This window comes from Pogona vitticeps, chromosome 1 (genome assembly GCF_051106095.1).
Source record: "Pogona vitticeps strain Pit_001003342236 chromosome 1, PviZW2.1, whole genome shotgun sequence".
In the NCBI taxonomy this organism is placed as follows: domain Eukaryota; kingdom Metazoa; phylum Chordata; class Lepidosauria; order Squamata; family Agamidae; genus Pogona; species Pogona vitticeps.
Genome location: NC_135783.1, coordinates 72,149,060 through 72,163,903, shown reverse-complemented (window position 1 = coordinate 72,163,903; position 14,844 = coordinate 72,149,060). Strand labels below are relative to the sequence as shown.

The following is a 14,844-nucleotide window of genomic DNA, read 5'->3' as shown; positions in this document are numbered from 1 at the left end:
TCCCTAATCCTCTTCTGATGTGAAAGAAGAATTAAAATCTAGCTTCACAAAGGTAACAATGATTGCTCTGAGCTCTAAATGAATTCAGAACACCAAACCATAGTTCCTATTCTTTCCTTATTAACAGAAATACCCTGCCCAGCTTTCAACAACAAAGGTCCCCCAAGCAAGATTAAAGAAATTAATTCCAACCAAATAGTATACATAGTTTACAATTGAATTAAACAAATAAGGCTTAAGATCCTATTAACAAATCAGTGAATGCCTAAATCGCTAAGGAGTGAGCAAATAACTCAGGGGGGAAAGGATAAAACAAACAATCCACAAAATAACAGTAATCACATTAAACAAAAGGTGGGGTTAGATTCTACTACAAAATAAGCTTAATTGTGTCCTGAACAACCTGCCAATAACAAACAAACAAAACCCCCAAATTAAATAAAATTGTCCACAAGACTGCAATTTACCATTGTATTCTTAGATGTAACATCTGTAAATTTCCCTAACTGTCACAGTATCATTCACCAGCAACCTTTTGGTGTTGTAGACTGATCTGATCTACATCAATTTGCCCCTGTGTTTGCAAATAACAAATTCCACAAACACTCCTCAGGAGAATTTTGCTGAGCAGCAGTAGCCAACTTTTCATAATAAAACAAGAAACGTTTCATACGGGATAGAATATCGGACTATTGCAGTACTTTAGTCACTTATGTAACCTATGGAACTGCGATCTTGGAAAAGAGGGGAGGCATCTTGAAGCAGCTGGGAACAATATGGTTTCAGAAATTTGTGATGTTGATCAATATTACAATCAACTAAGTTTTCAGTTTAATAAGGTCTCCACAGTAGCTGGTCAAAGGCAGCCTTGCCTCCATAATCTTGCTCCTTAGCTCTATATCCAGAATTGCTTGGAAAAAGATACCTGAAATGCCATGAAACAGCAGTGCGTGAAGGCACTGTGAACCAAACCAGATCTACTGGAAGTTTCTGGCTCAGAATGTGTAGAGCACCTTGAAGTCATCATGCCTCACCTTTTCCCTCATTGGCCACCTGACTGAGCAAGAGATGCATACTGGAGGAAAGGGGAATACACAAATACCTCTTTGTGTGTTACAGAAGAAGGCAGAGCTCAAGAAATTTACATTTTTGGATTACAAGAATCCCTCTATCCTGATCTAGAAGTGTAACTAACAGAAGGCTCTGGAAAAGGGTAGGAGGGAGATGAATGGTCTCAGTGTGTGAAAGAGTCTGTAAATATTGATTGATCCATTGTTGGCACACATACCTCAAGAGGTTTCTACTGGAGAAATGTAGTCCATTGTGTGAAAAAAGGTTCCTCTTCCCCTCCTTTTCTTAATTAAGTGATGGTAGTTTTGAACAGTAGTACTGTTTATACTCTAGGTCATCTTTGTATTTAGTGAACTGCTTTGGAAAGGAAAAAAGGAAATATTTAACACTATGGTTGTTGTAGGTTTTTCGGGCTGTTTGGCCGTGTTCTTGAGGTTCAAGAACACAGCCAGCCAGCCCAAAAAACCTACAACAACCATCAGATCCTGGCTGTGAAAGCCTTCAAGAAGACATTTAACACCATCTTTCCTAATACCAGTGAATGGCATTTCTTGTAATTCTGTTGCAAATGTTTTTATACTCCCCCCTCCAAGATGAAGAAAGTTGACATAGAAGAACAGAGACAGCTATGAATTTAAATTATTCAAAATATAACATTATATTTTGAGCAACACTTTAACCAAAAGTACTGCTGTTCAGCTTGTTTTGATGAACCTGCTTATGTAAAATGCACACAACACTTTTCCATGAAAATATATTCAATTGTCAATGAAAATCACTCCAGTAGAACAAATACTGGGAACGGTTATTCAGGTTTAGTTTGTTGTTGGATTGGCTTCCATTTCCTTATGATTTAGTAATGGGCTTGGATTCATGTTGGAATGGGGAGAAAAAGAGAAATCCAAATGAAACTGTTTGCTAAAAGTCCTTTCCTTTCCCTTTATTATAGGCTCTATTGATTGCACCCTTAAATTCTCTCACCCAGCCTGGTATTGGGAGAACCTGCTGAAAATCTGTGTTTTCATCTTTGCCTTCATCATGCCAGTTTTAATAATAACTGTGTGCTACGGTCTCATGATTTTGCGCCTGAAGAGTGTCCGAATGCTCTCTGGCTCCAAGGAGAAGGACAGGAATCTTCGGAGGATCACCAGGATGGTCCTGGTGGTAGTGGCTGTCTTCATCATCTGCTGGACTCCCATCCATATTTACGTTATCATTAAAGCCTTGGTCTACATTCCAGAAACAACATTCCAGACAGTCTCCTGGCATTTCTGTATTGCTTTAGGGTACACAAACAGTTGCCTTAACCCCGTCCTTTATGCATTTCTAGATGAGAACTTCAAAAGGTGTTTTAGAGAATTCTGCATCCCAACAGCTTCAACCATTGATCAACAAAATTCCACCCGTGTCCGACAAAACACTCGTGACCACGCCTCCACTGCCAACACAGTGGATAGAACTAACCAGCAGGTATGACTAGCAGTGGAGGTGTTATCTCTGGATACAAGAATACCGCCACGAGATGACATGAATTCTGAAATCACAGTCTTTACTGATGTGTAGCTCCTGGAAGACCTATGGTGCCCATTTGATTTATCTTCCATAGCTGGGGTGGTTTGCAAAGTTGGAAAGACAAATCTAAACTGAGCTGGCTAGATACCTTCAGCCCTAACCAAGAAGCCAGAGAGCTCTCAGATGCGCCTTTTATGGCTCACTCTTGAATCAAACCATTGTTTTTCAGTAGATAAGAAATGAGAGAGAAGCTTTTATGGTTTTCAACCTGAGAAAGTTTGCTACTACTCAAGAGTCTAGAACTGTATATTTTCAGAGTTGCTTGTACTAAACCAGAACATTGGCCCATGCCACCCAGGATTTTCTGTATAACTAGGAACTGGCCTCACAGCCAGCTTTGCAGATACATTAATAGTCTTACTCATTTATACCCCTAATTGGTAGCAATGGTGCACTTAATTGTTGCTACACTCTGGATTTAATAGTCTTCTAGAGAGTTTTGCATAGTTAATGTGCACTGAAGCCAGCTCTGCTGTCATTGGGGTTCCTGTGTCACGTTCTGCTGAGTAGGGCAGGTGGGATCTACCCTAAGGCCCTGTTCTGACAGCACCACTGATTGATAGACAGTGGTGCTATCAATTAGTGATGCTGTTTGACATCATAAACTTTCTATCAATATAATATTTTATGCCCATGATTCTAATTCCATTAGCATGCTTAGATTTTGAACAAATTACCCTTTCCCTGAATTAAGGATGGGGAATCTTTGTATCTTGGAGATGTTATTAAGTACATATGTCACTCTTTTATCCTTGGCCACTGATCTCATGATGTTCAGTGATGGGAGCTTTAGACCAAAACCTCTGGAAGTTCAAAAGTTCCCCTCTAAAATTATATGTCTAAAGGTACCATCTGTTTTACTCTTTAGCTTCTCCCTTCCTTGCCTTCATCTCCTTCTAGGGACAGTTTCTTCTCCTTCCTATACATCACAACCGTAATGGGGTCACATCAGATATTCACTGGCCATGAGTGCTGAAAATATTGCAATGATGGCAGAAAAAAATGGCTTCAGGTACAGTGGCAGCTAAGCAAACAGTCGACAACAGTGCTCTGAGTGAAGAGATGCAGGGAAAAACAAGTGATGTAGGCACAAGAACCTGTTTTGTGAGCAGAACTGGGATTTCAGATCTAAGAGTCAAATGTTTCAGACTGGGGACTTCTCCGAATTTACCTGAATTAGATATACAATTTGTATAAAATTTTGATAAATTTTAGTACTAGTGGGATGTGCTTTGAATTCAGATGAAGCTGGAAGATGATCTGGGCTGCTTTGGTATTTGTTGAGGTGAAGCAGCATCCTTCTGAATTGGAGCTGTTGGAGGAGGGATACACAACACTCAGACTACAAGCCATTGCTGCTTCTAAAACAGCCCCAACCTCAACTGAATTGGGCCTTTAGCTTTGTACAATATCAACCATTCAGAAAGACAGGCCATCAAACAAACAACAAAAGGCCATTTATAGATTTCATCAATGTGGAAATGTTTAGGATAGAAAAAGGGAGAGAGGGGGTTGGATTGAATGAGTGACAGACCCATCTGTATATTTTATCTTTCCAGTTATTGTGCATTTGGCTTTAGTAAAGATGGGTGAGTGAGATGATAAGCCTTCTGTTGCCACCCTGTTTTACTGTTTAAGGACCTGTTCAGATATCATAACTCATGAGGTCCTGCAGCTATCCTTCTAGAACTTTGCAGCTTTCTTGCCTGGAGACCATCTGTATAATGCACAGGTAAAAACCCCTACCTCTCTTTGTTGATACATTGTGGGGCTCTTTGTCCTTAATAAGTGGAGAACCTACGATGGACAGAGTTTGGTCGCACCCAGCAAACCACCTTTTCTTTCCAAAAACTCTTTGTCAGATAGATTACTACTGGGAGCAACAAAAAGCAATATTATGCCTTCTATAAAATAATAAAAATTCAAAGGATACTTAGATGTGTAGAGAGAAATTATATACTATTATTATTTTGTTTGTTGGGTATCCAGAGTGGTGTAGTGTATAGAACGATCAGCAAGGAGTTTGGAGAACAGAGTTTGAGTCCCTGCTTAGCCATGGAAACTGACTGGCAGAGTGGAACTGGCAAAACCACTCCTTAAATATCTCACTTGCCTTGAAAACTCTATTAGGGTCACTATAAGTCAATTCCAACATGAGAGCACATAACAATAACAACATTTTGCTTATTACATGCAACTGTGAATGAAAATCCTTCTGTTGGCAAATAAGGAGCTCAGATTGTCATTAGTAACTATTAACAGTGCTTAGTGGCTTGTTTTCTATTCAGTCATTAATATGATGCTCCAGTAGTTCTGACTATACTCTTATCCCAATATGCACCTTGATAACTAAGGTGTTTTGGTCCACTGAGGCAATGACTTTCAGGATGCATGGCCAGTATGTGCAGCTTTAAGTTAGTGGTGTTTTAATTCACCTGGTTAAAGGATAGCACCCCTAACTTAAAGCCATGCATATTGGCTTGGTCTCTCTTTATAACCATTCCCACTTATTTTTTTATTCAACTTCATCATACATTTTGCCATCCATCATTATATTTTCCTGCAGTACAAAAAATAAGTAGAGTCATACATAATACACTAGTAAAAATGGACATAAAAATGTAAAGCCAATGCATTATTCAGCTTGATTAAACATGTGATGTCTCATTCTGTGGCTGAGCAATAAGGCAGAGATTAGGACACCAATCAACCAGCCAATAAATAAATAAATGAATAAATGGGTTCTGGCACTAACATTGAAATATGGATACCTTATTATGGCCTTCTTAATGTTGTTATCACCAGAATGGCTTTCAGAACTCCCTTGAACATCTGAAGTTGCCATATGAAGACCCAGATACTATATGTCAAGGATCCAGGGGCAATTTGGTGTCTCCTTCTCTGGATGGACATCTGGGGATTTTTCAGCTTAAATGTTTCACTTAAAACTTGTTCCTACCAGAAATACAGTTAAGAATTAAGGGTCTCTCTAACCTTAGAAGACCACTGCAAACTATTTTGCTATTAAGTAGCAAACAATTTATCATATCTAGGAGATCTTCAAACATATGCTTTGGTGTGGGGTGGAGAGAAAGACCAAAGACCTCAAAGGGGTGAGATCCAAATGAAACTCTGATATTTGGCTGCATGACTGTAGTGCCTGCAGAGAGCTTCAGAAAGAGGCTTCTTGCATATTAAGCACCAAGCCAGATGAAGGTTTTATACATGCAGTCAAGGCATGGGCACAGAACTGACTAAGCAGTGAGTGACAAAGGCACATCAAAGCAGATTTTTTGAAAAAGACCTTCTAAAGTGTAAGTTTTTAAAAGCAGTGGGATTTAGCTGCTCTAGTCAGCAAAACCAACAGGGAGACTTGGGGTACATTAAAAGTTAACATGTTTTATTCAGCACAAGCCTTTGTTGATTACAAGCCACTTCCTCAGATGTATGACAAGTTTCCACATCAGGCTGGAATGCCAGGAGTTGGGGGTGTATGTAATAGGAATGTACCAGCAGTGAAATGAGCTTAGTTAATAGTCAATTAGAATTATTCAACAGTTATTGGCAGGTAATTAAACCCATGCATAGACAAGGTGATTAGCATATGTACGTATATAATATGACTTGCATCTGGTGAAGTAGATTGAGATTTGTGAGGGGTTAATGACGGTGGTCTGTCCTGTTGTAACAAAACTGACAAAGAATGTTGTGGCACCTTGAAGTCTTCCATGGTTGCTTTTGTTTGGGTTTTGTCATGTGCTTTTGTGGGCTACACCCATGTTATTAGATGCATGGATTCTCATCCTGATTTTATTAGATGTATGCACACAATAGGTCAGTGAGAGAAAATCCCATATCCTTTTAACTTAGTCCTTATTAATATAGTCAGAGGAGATACTTGATGGCTTTCTAGGAACTAAGGGTGAATGAAAGAAGTGCCCAATTCTGTTGGATTGTGTTTTTTTCATTCACATCTTTATACCATGTGATGTATTCACAGTGTTGCCCAGTGTTAGCAGAGAAAGTCTGCAGTCAGACCTCCATGACATTTCAAAACCACTGAAAACAAAGGTTTTAGCCTATTCATAGGCAGAACTATCTACGTACAAAAATATGATCACTATGTGTCTGTCTCTGAGTGTAGTAATGCTAATATTTGTGTATTCTATGTGGTATGTTTTGTAGATATAGAAACCACATTTGTTCATCTAAGTGAAGGTGAGGTTGTTTACAAGAGAAGGACTTTTCCTTCATATTCCAACCTTTGGGATTTAAAAGGAGTCTTGTTATTGCTGCTCATTTCAATTTCTGAGGATCTTGAGCAATTTTCAAGTACAGTAGAATCTTGATGAGATGAGTCTTCAAGACAAACATTGGCCAGTTGTTCAATCATGCTGTCACAAAGGAAGCTAACTATAACTTTCAGAAGTGCTAGGGGTCTACAAATGAACTTTCCTCAGTTTATCAATGTGATCCATTAGGATAAGGAAATCTAGGCATGTTGGTGGGAAAGTGTGTATGTGTGTGTGTGTGTATGTGTGTGTGTGTGTAAAAGGACTGGGTGTGTGAAGATATTTCCAGGAGAGACACAGGATGGGTGGCAAACTTTCCACACTGAAAAGAGAGTTATGCTTAAAAAGCACACCTGTTTAATGGGCACATAAACATTGAAACTTTCCTGCTAATGTTCTGTGCTTTTGAAGTATGAGAAACAAATGTTTTTATATATGTGCAGCTCTGAAAAATGTCTCAATTAACCTTGCAATTGCCAATTTATCTCTGAAATTAATGCTTTACAAAGAGGAGAGAGGAGAATGTTACAGTCTAAAATTTATTGCAGAGGAAACAATAGAGTTTCAGGGTGGGGGTGAGTGGGAAGAATGTGGGCTTTAGAAGAGTGACAAGAATGTGCATGATTTAGTAGGGGGGAGTGTCCAGAGCTTAGAAAATTTGAGTGTGGGGTACTCTAAATTCCACGTTCCACCAGTGGGAGATTCTGGCCATTGCAGTCCATAAAAAGTAACTTTTCCAAGGTCTAGTTGGGCCAATGCTTTAATGGGAAGGGTAGGTTTTAAGGACACCTTTTAAAAAAAGATACAGTGTGATGTGTTTAAGCTGTGTAGCCACACCAAGCAGAAGGGACAGGAAGGGAGGAAGAGGACAGTCTTTGGAAGGAAGAGGAGACTTCCGAGTGCCTGAGGTGATGAGGGTCTTTATGTGTGGCTGTTGTTTAACATTCGCTTCATAAATAGCTGTGTGTAATTTTTGGCCCATTCAGAGTTCTGAGGCAAGCTGTTACCACACGGCTGAACAGTGGTAAGACATCTCCATGGCTTGACCACTGAGTGCATGGACTTTTAAAAGTGGTCCTCCCACCAAGTCATCCAGTTTATCACAAAGCCCTTCATGATCTTAAAGCTCATTTGTGCTACCTCCTCCAGGGAGATGACTCTTCAATTTACATTGGAACTGTTCCAGCATCCTTGGCTGTTGTTGTTTTATGGTGCAATGGAAAGAGATTATTCCTGCCTTCTCACAAGCACGTTGCAGTTGCTTTGTTCGCTGAGAAAGGAGCAGCAAATGCCGAGCAAATCTTCCAGGCCTCCTTTGCAAGCAGATGGGTAGGGAAAGTAGCTCATTTCTCCTTGTATTTCTTTCCTTTCAGTTGGAACTTCAGGATGTTGGCACCACACCACTGCCGTGACAGGGGCCCCCTGCTGTCATAACAACCAAAGCCAGCGCCCCTGAGTGCTTGTACTCGTGGTGGCAGGAGGAGGGTTTCTTTCACCTCTCTTGCCCACCCCGCCTTCCTCAGGCAAGGGCCTGCTTATAACGCTCACCTGAACAATATGCCTCTGTGGCAAATTTCCTCTGCACATTTTGGACACAAAGAACTTCAGAGCAGAGTCAGACTCAATGAGAACTTGCCACCCCTCCTTGAAGGTACTAAAAACAAAACCACGAAGAATATAATGGTTGCTCACACTGTGAACATGGGATTAGACAACTTTGATTTAAAGTAGATCCTGGCAACAACTGAACAAAATCAAATTAATTCCAAACTATTTCTGTCCTCCTCCCCTTTGCCTTCCCTCCTTCAAAAACAGTTGCAAGGCATGGGAAAAGATTTCATGGGAGTGATTATCCCTCAGTGGTATGCCTAGTACATTTGCGTCAAGGGGATTTAAACAATTCTTTACCTATCCTCATGTTGGTATGCAAGATTTTTTTTTCTTATTTCCATCATATAATGGTCAATGGGAAAAATTATTTATGAACTAGGTGCAGAAACAAGACAGATCAAAGCTACCTCTGAGACATTTAAAAAGAATATTAGATGAAACTGAAATCTTTCATTTCCAAAGAAGATTCTCCATCCACATTCCGTGTTGACCTGAAAACCACAAGTATCTTTCTCTTTACATTTACAAACTAGAAGACTGAGGACTCCCTTTGAGGTATGGACAAAGTCTAGCAAAGCTGTTAATTATGGCTGACTCTTCTTTCTAAAGCATCCTTGTAAGCAGAGCATCCTTGTAAGCTGTGTAAATACCATTGTTAATCCTTGAATAGTGCTTACCTTTTGGCAGTGAAATAATACAGTGATGTTGCCTTTTAAAAGTATCCATCCATCCACCCTATGTTCCATATAATTTAAATAGCTTACTTTGAAGAATCTGTGTATATTTACTTATAGAATAGCTAAGGTACATCTATATTGTAGTATATAAAATAGTGTGTGTGTGTGTGTGTGTAATCACATCTGTAAAGTAGCTAAGCATCCAGAAGTGTATTTTAGAACATTGATTTCTTAAGCAACAAGAAATTACCATTTTCTTTTAAAATGAAACAAGAATTCGATGTTCATACACAATACAAGGTTTTCTATTCCATTAACAATGCTGTCACCAGTGTCACTATCTAATGATAGTAGCTAAAGTAATTAACAGCTTACAACATATTCTACAGCATATTCTAGCAACAATCTCGTCTCTAGCATGAGCAACAGTAAAAAAAGTCATAGATAACTTGTAGTTATATAACATTTTATACTTGTTGTTTAGTGTGTGCTATAATTAAATGGTCAAAAATTACCCAGGAAGCAAAAAGCATTTACATGAATTTGTGTGCACTGTAAAGAAAGTTATCCTCGTTGCTTCCTTTTGACATTTCTACCACTGTCTTTACATTTCTTCTTTGCTCCTCAGTTATGTAAGTAGTGCCTATCTAGTGTTTTAAGGAATACTTCTGTAAAGAATAACTATTCCTTGAGTGAGGAGATGAAGATCTGTTAATTGAGTAAGATCAAGTCACACTAACTGAATCCATGTGTACAGGTCTGTGTGAACACACATCCATGAATAAGTGCCTTATTTATCGCTTGTATCTCAATTAAGTTTTTTGGAATCGTATTTGTGCTTAACCTAACCAAATATGTTTATGTTGCCAGTTTTATTATTAATGGTTTTGATTTCATTTTTTCCCTTTTCATACAAAATAGTGCATTACAACAGAATATTGCTGCCAGACATTTTTCTTATCAGGCAGCAGCATTTGATTCTAATGGATTTCCACCCAAATCCTCACATCACCACTTAAATAAGCTTATTAATTAATTAATTCACCTTTCAGATTTGACTCAAACTATTACCAAAAAAAAGCAACATAAATGGGAGGGGAGAGCTAGAATAGAAAGAAATAGGGTAAAGAAAGTGAGTGATGGGATCTGCAGCAGCAAACGAGTCAAGAGCCTTCATGTTATAGGTGCCCAGTTTTCTTGTCCATCAAAAATTGCAGCCCTTTCCCCAGGGCTCCATATGGCTTCTAGCAGCCAAATGTAAACACCCCTCCTGATAAATACCCCCCCAGATGAAACCAAAACCAAAACTAAGATCAGCATTTATAAAGGTCCCACAGATATTCCCTCCAAAGGGTAGGTTCACATATTATTTAGTTGGTTCCCCTTGCCTTCAAGGAGACACTCATTAGGTCCATTAGGAAGAAACTGAGCTTGGCGGCAGACAATATTGGTAATTATATGCCGGTCACCAATGTTTCTTTCCTCAGCAAGGTAGTTGAGAGGGTGGTGGCCGATCAGCTGCAGGCTCTTCTGGATGAAACCAATGCCCTGGATCTATTCCAGTCAGGCTTCAGGCCTTGCCACGGCACGGAAACAGCATTGGTCACCCTGTTTGATTACCTACTGAGGGAGGCTGACAGGGACAAAATGACTCTGATGGTGCTTCTCGATATCTCAGCCGCCTTTGATACCATCGACCATGGTATTCTCCTGGAGAGGCTCTCTGAGTTGGGATTCAGTGGCCTGGCTCTGTTCCTTCTTGGAGGACCGTCCCCAGAGAGTGCAGATTGGAGAGAGTTTCTCGGCCCCATAGAGTCTCAATTGTGGGGTTCCACAGGGCTCGATCATCTCTCCAGTGCTGTTTAACATCAATATGAGGCCACTGGGAGGGGTCATCAGGGACTGTGGGGCTTCATGTAATCAGTACACTGATGATAGCTCTACATCTCCTTTTTTCCAACAACAGTGGATGCTGTTTCATCCCTTGAGTGCTGCCTGGGGGCTGTTCAGCAATGGATGCAGGTGAATGGACAGAGGCTGAATCTGGGCAAAACAGAGGTCCTTTGGGTGGGTATCCCAGACATCAGTGGTCTGGGAAACTCCCTTTCCTTTGGGGGGGGGTGACTCTTACCACCAAGAGTGAGGTTCGCAGTTTGGGTGTACATCTGGACCCGACACTCACCATGGAGACCCAGGTGTCGCCACTGGTCCATTCCACACATTTTCACCTCCAGCGGATTGCCCCACTGTATCCCTATCTCGATGTGGGGGTGCTCACCACTTTGGTCCATGAGCTTGTAGTCTCAAGATTAGACTACTGTAATGCGCTCTACGTGGGGCTGCTTTTGAGACTGATGCAGAAACTTCAGATGATGCAAAATACGGCGGCCAGATTTCTTACAGGGGTGAAAAGGTACCAATATATTTACCCACTCTGGCTGCCTTGCATTGGCTGCCCATTCGTTTCCACTTTGATTTCAAAGTTCTTACGATTACATATAAAGCCCTAAACAATTTAGGACCTCAGTATTTGGCAGAGCACCTTCTCCCTGCCAGTTCTGCCAGAGTAACTCATTCCAGCCAGGCTGGGCAGCTGAGGGGCCTAATGCCGAGGGAGGTCCAGAAGGAAAGAACGAGGAACAGGGCCTTCTCGGCACTGGCCCCTCGTCTTTGGAACAGCTTGCCAGTGGAGATCAACCTGGCTCCCTCTCTGGGTGTTTTCAGGAATAAACTTAAAACCTGGCTTTTTGGGCAGGCTTTCCCTCCTGCCATATCTCAATTTCTTATACTTCGTCGTCCTGGACCTATAATATATGTTTTTGGTTTTGTTGTTTTTAAATTTGTAAATCGCCCAGAGTAGACCTTGGTCTAGATGGGTGGGATAGAAATCCAATAAATAAATAAATAAAATAAATATACACACACAAACACCAAGGACTAGCCATCATGGTATGTCCACTTTCTGTTTACAGGCATTATTCTTTCATTCCATATTGCAGATATTCATTGAGAACAACCAAATTATTTGCATAAGGAAAGTGAGCCCGCTGCACTGCAGAGGAGCAATTCACAGAAACAGCCTTGACGTAAATATTGAGGCTTTTATGTTGGCCATGGAGTAAAAATCTGTACAAAATGAAGACTGTGACTGAACCCCAATCCAAGCTCAAGAAAAAGTGCTAACCAACAGAGACTCTGTATTTGCCCCTAGATTGGCTTGAATGGTCAGACCAGAGCAAGAAATTAACTAAACTAATATAAAATGAATTGAAATAAATTGAAATAAAAATCAAAATAAAATAAAAGTCTTTGGAAAGGTGAAGAGCCCCTGATCTAAAGAAGATGTCCCTAGGCCTACACTTTGCAAGGCAAACTAGCAGATGTGAGACACACAAACCCTATGCAGTCCCAAACAACAGCAAACAGTGCAAGGAAAGCAAGCATTAATTAACAAGCTTGGAGTTGCATTTGTTAATGTCTAGTGCAAAAACAAAAGGTAAATTCACCACAGCTTAAAGAAACCCACAAAACAAAACAGTTTTGTATATACAGACAAGAAGCAGAAGGCTGCGACTGCTCTCCCAGAAAAAGTTGTACAATCATGTACGAAGTTGTACAAAAGTTGTACTTTCAGCCAATCATGCAGTTTTCTGCCTCTGCCCCAATCAGATCTGATGACCTTGTTAGATGCCACAATGCTGCCTTTGTGCACAGGTCGACCCCAAGCAAATGGCAACCTTGACCTTGATAGGCTGAAATTAGGACATTTCTGCAGAGAGCCACACAATGGCATCCTGAAATCTGATCTCTGAAATACTGGTTGCGACCCTGTTGCTTTGCTATACATGCAGAAGGCAAATGGTGTATCATCCAGTCCTTTCTAGCTGGCAGCTAATGAGTCCCCCCTGACATTCTCAAGTGTGCACCGAACAAGCAGGTGCCTCCTCCCGCCCCCCAAGAACGCCAGTGATGATTCATTAATTGCCAGTTAGAAGTCACTAAGGTTTATGTCATTTACTTTCTGCATGTGTGACAAAGCAGAAAGATTTCAGCCCCTCTGTCAACACTCCAGTGAAATGATTCATGCAGTTGAAGCCAATATTAATATATTATTCTGACTCTATTACAGAGCTCTGTAATACAGGAAAACAGGCCCTGTTTCATAGTCTTGGGAACATGAGGCTTTGCAGCAAGTAGAAGCACACAGCTATTTCCCTGCCTACAATGCAAGGGGGTAAAGCCATGTCTTTAGCCTAATAAAACAGGAAACAAATCTGAACACTTAGTACCAATTAATGGAATGAATGATGACCCTGAGAACCCTGTTATGTGAAGGCTCCGGTGGACAGAAGTTGAACATTACTTCCATTATATGCGCTGCTAGAAAGGAAGGATATTGCATTACTATTAGAGACATTTTGTATATTATAGTATGAAAAAGATGGAAGAACAGCTTGCCTGAAAATAGTGTAATTGTTGAAAAATGTAGTTAATGTTACTGTTGTGTCCTAATGCAGATTTTGGAGCTCAGAAGAAATCTAAGTGGTTATGATACTCAAAGTTCATTAAAAACCTCTTATGTTCCTCTCAAAGAGAATTAAACTAAAGAAGAGCCCACAGAAAGGCTTCTGCACTCATCAGCTTTCACAGACACTCTTGATTACTTTAAATCATTATTTCTTTTATGCCAGGAGAAGATAGATGTTTTTGAGCATCGCAGTCTCTCTAGCGGTTAGTCAAAGCACAATAATTTGAAATGTTCATTTAGTTCAGTTTAGGGATTGGTTTGACTACATTATCCGATGTACCTTTTAAAAGTGCTTATGGGAAGACCTTGAGGCACAGCATAAACAATGCTGAGCTGTGCTGTGAGAAGGCATGAATATTCACTGTAAATGCTTTACATTGTAAATGCTTTATTATGACATTTTGCTGTTTTGTCCCTTGATGCATTAATAAAGGTGAAGCTGTGTCTCATGTAGTTTTTATTTAATGTCTGCTTTACAATCAAACATACAAAGATGTAAGTTAAGCAGCTACCTCAAGCAACCGATCTGGGGCTCTGTTTTACTGAAACACTAAGAGATGATCTCATCGGTCACAATCTATTGCAAAATTATTCTGAAAAAATTGAAGTGAAATGATCTGAAACTCTACAACTCCTTATTACAACAGGGCCTGTGAATACTTTCTGATGGTTCCCATTGCAACATAATTCATTGGAGGGAAGATATGATTCAATTCTTCAAAGTCAATCATTTTGATGTCTGTTTTGACTGCCAGAATTTCTTGGGCCAACTTTACCATTCACTACAATAATCTATAGGCTCAATACAGTAACATTCTTCAAGAATATCCTATTCTTGCAACAACCTTTCCCAGCCTAGTATCCTCCAAATATCTTGGATTGTAACTCCCATTATTCCATTCAGCATGGCCAACTGCTAGGGATGATGGCAGGTGTCATTTAAAACATCTGGTGATCAGCAAATTAGGGGTGTGACACACCTGACTGAGACCACTTTATGGTCCATTTGCAAAGAGAAATATATTGTTGTGCTATCTAAGTGGTAGACAAAAAGGGCCCAGAACATGAGACCAGTCCTGCACCAGAAGGTAAG

At 40.2% G+C, this 14,844-nt stretch overlaps 1 protein-coding gene across 2 annotated transcripts in view; it reads left to right on the top strand.

Annotated features, from left to right (window-relative positions):
* Window positions 1-14,193, top strand: part of OPRM1 (opioid receptor mu 1) — a 35,990-nt gene extending 21,797 nt beyond the window's left edge. The window contains exons 3-4 of one of the 2 annotated variants that reach the window (XM_072995126.2): window positions 2,402-2,541; window positions 8,309-14,193. In XM_072995126.2, the coding sequence (XP_072851227.1) occupies window positions 2,402-2,541; window positions 8,309-8,347 (179 nt within the window). In that variant the 3' untranslated portion in view covers window positions 8,348-14,193. Of the gene's footprint in view, window positions 1-2,020; window positions 2,542-8,308 lie in introns of both variants that reach the window. The other variant, XM_020803220.3, reaches the window with a different exon arrangement.
* The last annotated feature ends 651 nt before the right edge of the window (window positions 14,194-14,844 follow it).